This window comes from Myxocyprinus asiaticus, chromosome 47 (assembly GCF_019703515.2).
Source record: "Myxocyprinus asiaticus isolate MX2 ecotype Aquarium Trade chromosome 47, UBuf_Myxa_2, whole genome shotgun sequence".
Taxonomy (NCBI): domain Eukaryota; kingdom Metazoa; phylum Chordata; class Actinopteri; order Cypriniformes; family Catostomidae; genus Myxocyprinus; species Myxocyprinus asiaticus.
The window spans coordinates 13,389,237-13,400,127 of record NC_059390.1 but is presented as its reverse complement, the minus strand read 5'-3'; the positions used below and the strand labels follow the sequence as shown (position 1 = coordinate 13,400,127).

Sequence of the window (10,891 nt, the reverse complement as noted above, 5' to 3'; positions counted from 1 at the left end):
GCAACCATTCACTTTCACTGAATGGACCAACAGAGCTGAAATATTTTTTCTAAAAATATTTGTGTGTGTTCAACAGAAGAAAGAAGTCATACACATCTGCACTGTAAAACATTTCAAGTTGGTTAAACTTAGAAACAAAAGTTCACCTGCTGCCTTAAAAACATGAGTAAACTCAACTTGAAGATAACCTGTGTTTCAACTCACACTTTCAAGTTAAGATAACTTGATAACTAAGATAATGACTATATTCATATCAATTGCCATTTTAAGTTAAGAGCACTAATGTTTTTAATTTGTTTCTTAAACTGATTTCTCATCTTGACTAATAATTTTAAAAAAAACTTTCTGCTCAAAAATATTAAATGTATTTTAACAAGAACAATGTTCTAAAGACTGGTTGTAAAAACATCCATTTCATCAAAATAATATCCAGGTTTCTCCAATGTTTTACAGAACTGGTGCAGTCACATTCGCAGAGCACGGTCAATGTGCTGAACTTTTCAACACGCAAGAAAGTGGCAACGTTATTACATTTTATCAACACAAATTAAAAAAATACAAACTCACCACCTCGCCACCTTTGTGTTACTCAACAGAAATTCAACTACTCCAGCTCACTCAAAAGGTGGCAACTTCTCTGTATTTCCCGCTCAGTATCACCCCTCCTCCCCCTCCCCCTTCTTCAGCTGATAACTTACAGACATGAGTTAAATGAACATTGAAAACACAGACAAAACTCACAAGTAGTCAAGGCAATGGATTACTTTAAGTTTAATTTTTTGAAAACTTATAAACTTGAGTTCAATATCCAAAACTTGTCATGACAATTGGAGTTAAAGATAAGAAATAAGTTAACATAACTTAATGGAGCTATCATGTTTTACAGTGTGGGATGGCATGAGGGTGAGTAAATCATGAGAGTTTTTATTTTTGGGGAACTATTCCTTTAAGATACACGTCTGGTTTATATTCCCTAAAACCCACAAACCATGGCATCATATCCATCCCCCCCCCCCCCCCCACCATACCCACGTCTGGTTCCTTTTCCTCTGCAGTCTACTGTTTGTTATTGTTTGTGTTGTGATCCTTAACACTGGTCATGCTCTCAGGACAACAAGCAAACATTGCACAAACATGTTGCAAAATATGGCTAAGCAACGCCTTCTAGCTGTAGCACTACATTTGCTAAGCTCTGATGAAAAGGCATACTGGGAACATTGGGATGTACTGCCATCATATGGAGGAATTAAAGTGGCACAGAAATAGGCTATGTTCGGAATAGCATACTACCATACTACTCATACTATTTCTGCAGTCCACAGTATGTATACTGTGTATAGTAGGCTATGCACATTATCTGTATGAATAGAATATCCGGATTACCTATTTGCCAAAATGTACTGTACAGTATGAAACAAAGCACTATGTGCTTTGTGCTGATTGCTAAAATGCAATGTGCCCGACTTGAGCTTTTATATCCAGCAGATTTCCAGTGTTTTGATGGGACTGCTTTTTTTGATCGGAGATATTTTTACACAAAATTGGATTAAAAATGCAAAATAACCATTCTGTGTAACTGGACAGTTCTCCCAGAATTAAACATGCAATATGATGAGGTCATGTAACAGCAATATTGCATACTACTTTTTAAAACCTTCATAGTTGCATATTGTGTACTGTTTCAACAGTTTTTAGTCATATCGGAGCCAGAATACAGTATATACTGCTCAGTAAGCCGTATCTACAGTAGTATTATATTCTATACATGGCAACATATTTACAGAAAACTGTCTGAAACCTCTGATTTGTCTCTAGAGGGGGCCATGGGACAAAGAAAATAATTTTTTATGATATACAAAATTTCTGCTCAGTGTCATTATGATAAAAAATACTGATAGTGCTAATCAAAGAAAAAATATCAAGGCTAAAAAGAGCTTTGAGATCCAGATGTGGCTTCTTACATGTTTAGAGACTTTTTAGGAAATTGCATACATAGTGTTTGTTTACTCTGCCACAGCAGTGGATCGCTGTCCTATAACATACTGGGCTATGTTTTGACGGACAGCTCCTTAGATCTGAAGAGATGGCTGATGGCTCGGCATATGTCAACCACCACAGTCAATCTGAGAGCTGAGCATGCTGGAACTCACAAGCAGTTAAAGTCAGAGAGCCAGTGGCAACATTGCTAGCATGCAAGATTTGCTTTGACTGTACATAGATGCATGAATGAATAGAATAGGAATATAGATGAGAACAATTCCTTGCCCCCCACTGACATACATGTTGTGATTGTACAAAAAAAGTTCACCACTGAAGAACTTGATCATGTTTAGCACATTTATGTTAACAGCAAGAGCACTGTTTCATAAATTTAGATTCCATTAATGTGCATGTTAATGCAAAAAAGGTCCTGATTTGATCTTTAGAAGTCTTTGGGTTCATTAGTTCATACAACAACAGTCATAACTGCGTTTCATATTTCTTGAGGCGTACAGGAAGAGGACAGTCATTGTTGCTAAATGTACTGTAATTTACTCTCTTGCCCATGGCATGATACACACTTTAGCAATTGCCATTGTCGTTCTAGAGTTTCCCTTGACTTTTCCTTTCTGCCAGTCTAGACTGGTTTCAGCTAGAGTTCAGTGTAGTCTAAACTGATTTGTGTGAGTAAAGGGAGGTTTACCTGTAAATTTCAACTTGTTTTTTTGTTGTTGTTTTGTACATGTTTGCTAAAGGACCAACACTAGTAAATGGTGTGAATTTGTAATATTTCAGAGCAATTTCTTTTGGGTTTGTGTTGTCATAAGAAGTATTCTGGTGATGTCAAACACCCTGGAGATGCATCACTTTGTTTATTTGACATGACGCCATCCACTCGAAGAGCTGCATATTAACTAATATAAATAATATAATACCTAATATATCAGCCTTAAGCATATTATTTCTATTTTGTGACAGTACTATGAATGTACTATGAATGTGAATGTAATCTATGGTCAGTCAAATATATATATATATACAGTATATATATACATACACACAGTTGCTACTGTACAGTTCTAGTATGAGATTGTATATGGCACATACAAACTATTATCTATGACATGTTGTATGTTTACTGTTAGAGATGAATATGTAAAAGTTAAGACACATTAAAGCTCAGTAGAATTAGACAGATGAGGAACAGTGTAAACCCAAATATGTCAACTATGTGCACAATAAGAATGCAATTGAACACTGTGTGTAGCAATTTCATAGTTTAGTCGAAGTAAATACAGCTGGAATCTAAGTGTCTGAGACAACATTTAAAGACCCCCTCCAGTGAAAATCAAGTTTTTAAACTTGTCCATATGGTGTTTTTTATATGCTAGAAGACATACCATGAGTGAAATCAGCAGTCAACGCCATGGCTGAGCATTTTCGCCTAGGAACTGCAGTCTACCAAAGACAGTCTCAAAAACATGGATTCAGACAGCCAGGGTTTCATACGTCACAAACCAAAGGAACCAATCCTGTCAACTTGCGGGGTGTGGCTTTCCATATCAATAGCATACACTACGGTGAAGCAAGGGGTATCAGGAGAAGCCAGGTGTAGCTACGTATCGGTATTTTGCAAGAGATGTTCTGTTTCCGGATGCAAAGTTGCAAAAGGACAAATGGTGAGCCTTCATGTATTACCAAAGGATCTGAAAATCAGAGAAAAATGGGTGCAGTTTATTTGGAAAAATCGTAATGTCCCAGCAAAACTTCCAGAGAAAACTCGGGTTTGCAGTAGTCATTTTCCAGAGAACTGTTTTGAAAATTTTACCCAAAAACAGATGGGTTTTGCCACTAAACTTATATTGAAGCCTAACACGGTTCCATCAATTTATGCTGGGGAAACAGCGAGTACGAGCCAACATGTTGGTTAAGTTTCTTTTTCTTGTGTTTTATCTGTTGACTGTGTCCAACAACAAATCTGCAGTGTGCTAGATAAAGTTAGCCAACATTAGCATGCCAAGTTACATTATGATTCATGTAAAATGCTGACAGGAAATTTTATATGGCTTGGGTATGTTGACAAAGTAAATTAAGGCAAACGTTACTCAAAACATATACATATTGTATATAATGATGTTAGTTATGATGAACTATGGTGTTCAAAGCGTTTCTTCCTAACGGCACTTCTGGATGTTTATCTTTACAAGGTAGCTAACTTGTTAGAGGTGGCGAATGGGAACAAGGTTTGTCTAACATTAGCAACACATTTTTAGCTGTTTGATAACGTAGTCAAGCCGAAGGACCATGTTATCTATTACATTACATAACTTAAATTTCTAACGTTGTAGACAGCGATACATAAAATACATTACCATTGTGATACACTGACTTGTAGTCGAACCTGTACAATTCGCTCTTCTTCTTCTTCTTCAGAATTAGTTTCCGGTTCGAACATATATGGCAATTACAATTCATTAAAACTTTTTTAATGGGAAAAAATTACTGAGTGGACCTTTAAAAGATATTGTGCTTTGCCCTCTGACCCACATACCTTTGAATCACTGAATTAAACAGACTGGCTGAAGTGTGTGTGGTCTGACATCCAGAGGAGCCAGTGTGCTTTGCAAAATACACACGCACAGGCATACCTCAGCACCTAATACACTCACTCATGACACTGTTTCTGGAGAGTATTTTTATTTTTAATTCTTAGTCTTATTTATTAAAAACAATTTTTTTTTTACATAAACACAAACCCTTTGGGAAAACACGGATGGATGGATGGATTGGAGGGATGGACTTCATAAACTCTGGTTCAGTGAAGGAGGACTAAAACGATTATACCACAAGGCCCTTATGTAGTAATACACTGCTGTAACATGTGTCAGCAATCTTGTGTCTCACTTTGAAGACTCTATTAAATTGCTTGATGAGTGTTTTATTATTATTATTATTATTATTCTGGTTTGACATGCTTCATATTAGGTGTTTTAAGCAAAACTTATTGAAGGGCTCATACCTATTATTTTAATTTATTTTAATTTTTTATTATAGTCATCAGGCTTTAGTTTACATCACAGCCAACCATGATTTGATACTTGTTAGTCGGCTGCAGATGGTAATAGGAAGAGAGGACATTCTAAAGAGCATTCAAGAGAGCATTTTATATGCCCCTGAGTGCAAGATGAGTCATCAAAATCTTTTGGCCCATTTTGCCAGAAAGGAAAGGCTGTAAATGTTAAGTGCATATATCTGCTGAAAGTTAATTTAGTCAAGTTTTAGGTGTAAACTAGCATATAGATTACCTCAAAGCTACAGTAACAAATTATAAAGTTCAGCCAAAAGTCTAATTTTGATTTTAAAGCATCTTTAAAGTGTTTTACACAGTGAATTGTGAGTAGTGAATAACACATTTTTCTTTTCCTTTTTCTTCTTCTTCTTTTTTATTTTTACAGACAGAACAATTGTCTTGTATCAAAGCTCTTTCTCCCCCTTAATAAATGACAGCACACCTGATTCTGTGACACATGTTTAGTCAAATGGTAAAGTTCAGATAGTAGCACTGGCCCCCGGCTAAGAGTGAACTCTATCTTAACTGTCCTGTTGTATGAAAAGTAACTTGCCATTGCATTCAGAGGTCAAGCACAGAGACATCCAATACTCCCATCCAGAATAGTTATTCACCCATGTGTAGTTTTAGCCCTGCCCAAATTTGTCATGAGTGAAATGTTTGCTCAGCACAATCAGTACATAGGTTGTACATAGTGTTTTAATGATGTCAAATGAGAAAATAACTAGATAAATAAAGATATTTAAAAAGATAATAAAATCAGGAATCAGCCTCCAGGGCATACTTGGCATTTAACCAAACACAAAAATCACATTTTATTCAAGCAAAAGCCATAAACCTCATGCCAAAACAAATAGCCGCTGAATATGACAATGTATTCAGTGGAAATCTATAACCGTTTATCCCAAAAGAATCCTGTATTTTAAAATGATATCATTTCCAGATGTTTAATCTTCAGTTAATGTTGTGTAGTGTAGTAAATGTACTGTACTTTCCCCAATCTGATTATTTTTGAATTCTAATGAAAACTGTAAACATTGCTTCACTGCTGAAGAATCTTCATTTTTATTAGAATTTTGTTTTTGTTTTTTTTTTCAGTTCATTCAATGAAATTAAGTTTTGCTATGCAACTGAAATAGATAAAATTTGAAATAAAAAATATAAATAAGAGGCATTTAAATTATTTAAGGAATACAAATAGAAAGCACTTTGTACATTAATATAATCTACATAATTTAACATAAAATTTGAAGGATGAACTGACTTGAAGGTCATTTCCTGTTAGAGGTGAAACAGAATTTTCTCCAGTCCTGGTGTATACTACAGTACGTTAATTTTGATCATTACAGTAATGAATTGGTTTGTGCATGAGTATTAGTGCATGAAACGACGCAAAAAAGGGTATCCTATTGAATATGGCTTTCAAGTTAATTTACTGGGATCTGATGAAGTCTGATGAATTGATGGCACGGAATCAAACATGCTTTGAAAAGTGGGAATCATCAGCGCATGTGTCCATTGTGCTGTCCATCAGTGCAGGTAAAAGGCCCAGGTTTTTCCTTAACAATCATGCTCAGGTACGATTCTGCACTTAAGGATCTTTAGATAGTTTTGGACTTTGTTCGAATCACGGCGAAAGCAGTAGAGGAGCTCGTAGTCACTCATGGCCTCTCCACTGTCAGATACAGGAAGCATGACTTCAGGTGAAGACAGACCTGTCACAGAGTTGCCGAGCATGCCCAGTACCCTCATCTGACAGAAGGCGAGAGAGAAAGAATTAATGAATCACAGTATTTATGGCACCTTCCATGAACAGGGTATGAACTAGGGCCTGAAAATCTATTAATTCTATTAAAATTCAGTGAAAGGTTGACAATCTATATTGCCTGAGGGTTAAAGGGACAGTTTGCTCATAAATTAAAATTCTGTCATCACTGACTAACCCTCATGTTGTTTCCAAACCCTTATGACTTTCTTACCTTTTTGGAAAATAAAAGTAGGTGTTAGGCAATATGTTAGTCTCAGTCACTATTCACTTTCAATGCATCTGGTTTCCATACAAGAAAAGTAAATGGTGACTGAGACTAGCATTCTTCCTAACATCTCCTTTCATGGAAGAAAAAGTCATATGGGTTTGGAACAATATCAGGATGATAAGAATTTTCATTTTTAAGTCATATTTCACTATATTTATTTAACCATTTTCTGCATAAGGACAATTTGCAGTCCTTACAATGGAGGTGATGTCAGGCTTCACTATTCTTCTGGGGAAATGTGTATATTGCACATATATACTGTGTATATATATATATATATATATATATATATATATATATATATATATATATATATATATATATATATATATATATACAGGGTTGGGGAGTAACGGAATACATGTAACAGGATTACGTATTTAAAATACAAAATATAAGTAACTGTATTCCACTACAGTTACAATTTAAATCATTGGTAATTAGAATACAGTTACATTCAAAAAGTATTTTGATTACTGAAGAGATTTCTTAGCATTTTATTGTCAAATTTAAAATTTATTTAAAAATTGTCAAATTTGTTTAAATTTAATATTTAGTCCTTTCAGATGGAAAACATTTATACATATAAATGATGTGATCCAAAGTGCATTTGAACAGCGGTGAAACACTTTCTTCTGATGTGTTACATTCATACGAGCAGACAGAGAAGTAAGTTTGAAGTAAGTTTGGAGCAGAAGAAACAGAAATAAACCTTGTGTAAATTGTCAGCTTTACGCTAAGCTAAAATGCTATTTCTAGCCATTTTACATGCAAGTTACCAGACACAATCATATTTGTTTTATCAAGAAAATTCACATTGGATCATAATTTCTTCTTTTCTAGTAAGACCTTTGATATTAGGGAAAAAAATCGTATTCTTGCTGATAATTTTTATATTGTTTTCCTGTAAAAATATCTAAAAATCCTTAAAACAGGATCAGTTTGATTTATCTTGTTTTAGAAACAACACTGCATAAGATATTTCGGTTTTTCAGAGAATGTATTTTTAACATGTGTATTTTGTCTTACTGTACTGGCAGAGTTTTTATAGTCAAAACAAGTGAAAAAAATCTACCAGTGCTGAAAAAGTAATCCAAAGTATTTAGAATACGTTACTGACCTTGAGTAATCTAACGAAATACATTACAAATTAAATTTTACAGCATGTATTCTGTAATCTGTAGTGGAATACATTTCTAAATTAACCCTCCCAACCCTGTATGTATATATATATATATATATATATATATATATATATATATATATATATATATATATATATATATATACATAAACACTTTATATATACTCCCTTTAGACCTTTCTTAACCCCGTCCTGTCCTTATTACCTGCTTGCATTTGACTCACTGAGTTTTACCTTTTCAGCTACTTTCTCAACCCCTTTCCTCAGCTCGTGAGCCATGTCGCCCATCTCCAGGGCTTTGTTACTGCTGAAGCTGTTGAAATCTTGCTGGTGAGCCATGCTCTGGTGCAGCTGGAATAGGGGGTCCCTCCAGGCCATCAGCAATTTAAGAATCACCTCCGTCAACTCTTCACGCTGAGATACAATGGAGAGTAGTAGCAGACCGTATAGTAAGTAGCTATGCATGAATTGGAGCTATGAAAGGACAGTTTACATGTGTTCAATTTGGACAGGCATTCATTTCTTGAAAACTATATAAAATCAACTAATCAGGTTTAAGAGTGTGAAGAGTTGGTTGCTTGGTTACTTAATTTAGCAGATATGATTTGAAGTACGCTAATTGATGGGACAGTCCCACTGGAGCAGGCTGCGGTTAAGTGCCTGACTCAAAGGCACAGAGGTAACAAGGCAGCATCTGAATCAGAGAACACTGCTCAGTAAGATGCTTGATGCATGATAAATGCACTTCAGAGCTCAGAGACAGATCAAACAATCTAAGCAAATTCTTAGCACAATGCAGAATCACATTCCAGACAAATATGCATAGAGACAGAAAATGAAGGAGGGAGAAAGAGACATGGCATAGGCAAAGACACAGCAAAATGAAATTAAGTGTGCATTTTTTTTCCAGATGTATGTAAGTAATACAATATGTTAGACTCACTGCTAGTTTCTGTGCATTCTCTTTGCCGTTTGGAGTAAGTATGTTAGAGGTGTGACATTTGCGATAGATCTTTCCAATGTGGTTTTTGCTGGGCAGGAAATATTGTTCCTTAAGAAAATAAAGAAGAAGCTGAGAAAAGCAATTGATACTCTAAATAAGATTTTGAAGTTAAAAGAACAAGCTGATGTCACATTTAAGCGGCAGATAAATTAACTTTGTTTTAAAGTCATTATCCATCACAATTTCTTTCTTTTTTATTTTTATTTTATTTTTTAATAAGATACAATTTTATGTTTATTATAGTAGATTTGTTTTTGTTAGTTTTAATTTAGTGTATATATATTCTTATCTATCATCTATCTATCTATCTATCTGTCAGATATTTGTGCTTGTATTACAGGTTTAGATATAATGCAGTATTTCAAAAACTAAAGGTTACCCAGTGTCACCTACAAACCTACAAGTCCCTCATTATATCAATAACATCACTGTCAATGGTTATATTACAACCTCTTTACAATGACAGTTGCATTAGAAAAACAACTTTAGTATATGCAGCTGACAGATAGAAAAAGAGACAGATGTGACTTACAAACTCTGAGTGCAGATCATTGGATAGGCTGTGCATTCTGGCAGAGTGCTGAATGACCCTATCGAAGAGATCTGCCAGTGACGGGACGTGGCATCCTGATGGCCCATGTGCACAGATGGGTGCAGAGCCGACACGGCCGTGAGGATCCAGGCACAGCAGTGCCACAAGCAGCACAGCCACTGTTGGCAAAGAGAGAGAGAGAGAGAGAGAGAGAGAGAGAGAGAGAGAGAGAGAGAAAAGAGAGAGAGAGAGAGAAAGAAAGAAAGAGAGAGAATAGATTAGCAAAGAAAAATAAAGAAGATGGTTAGAGAAATACATAAGTTCCTTGGCAATACCCAGGCATGGAAAAACATGAGTGTACATCCACAGATTGAGACAGAGAAGAGTTTAACTGTAGGTAACCACATGGACTTGAAAAGCTAGCCAGTCTCTTTGAATCAGATTCTCTGTCAGTTTTTAGAAATACCTTGCTTCAGGCTCTTGGACATGCTGAGAGGAAAGGATAGGTTATGGAAAAGCAGGGGGTCGGGCTGCTATTTAAAGTGTCCAGATGGGTCGATAGGTGCTGCTGTTTGAATCTGCCCATTAAAGAGAAAGATAGAACGGAAGGGGCGGGTATGAAAGTATGCGTGCGTAATGCCATGATTGTCATAGTTCATTGTGCCCATTCCTTCAATCAGATAATGACTAATGTCTCCACTCCCTGCAGGCTGCCCGTTCAGATTTTGTGTTGTTTCGATAGTTTACCTTTAACCCTTTAACTGTCCTGTCATTTTCCCCATCAGAGGCTGCATTATGAATAAACCATGTTTAGTGATGCACTAGAATAAAAAAAGACGCATTGAAATATACCTAATATTCTAATAGATATTGTTATGAATCATAATGTGTTTATTACTATTTTATTTATTCTTTTTGTCCAGCATTTTACGATTAAAGGGATAGTTTACACCAAAATGAAATTCTGTGATCTTTTACTCACTTTCCTGTCTTTCGAAACTCGTATGACATTCTTGCTACTAAAATGTCCAAGCTGCTTTTTTCCATACAATGAAGAAGAATGGTAGAATTGTTAGTGAAGAATAAATTACATTTCTGTCTGTTCCTCACACAAAGGTATCAAATT

At 35.4% G+C, this 10,891-nt stretch overlaps 1 protein-coding gene across 1 annotated transcript; it reads right to left on the bottom strand.

Moving 5' to 3' along the window:
* Positions 1-6,424: 6,424 nt before the first annotated feature.
* prl2 (prolactin 2) lies at positions 6,425-10,253 on the bottom strand. The gene is made up of 5 exons (XM_051691447.1): positions 10,232-10,253; positions 9,766-9,944; positions 9,174-9,281; positions 8,465-8,644; positions 6,425-6,802 (listed from the first exon to the last, which is right to left on the bottom strand). The coding sequence occupies exons 1-5, from the start codon at positions 10,251-10,253 to the stop codon at positions 6,611-6,613; spliced, it is 681 nt and encodes a 226-aa protein (XP_051547407.1). The 3' UTR covers positions 6,425-6,610.
* Between the last annotated feature and the right edge of the window lie 638 nt (positions 10,254-10,891).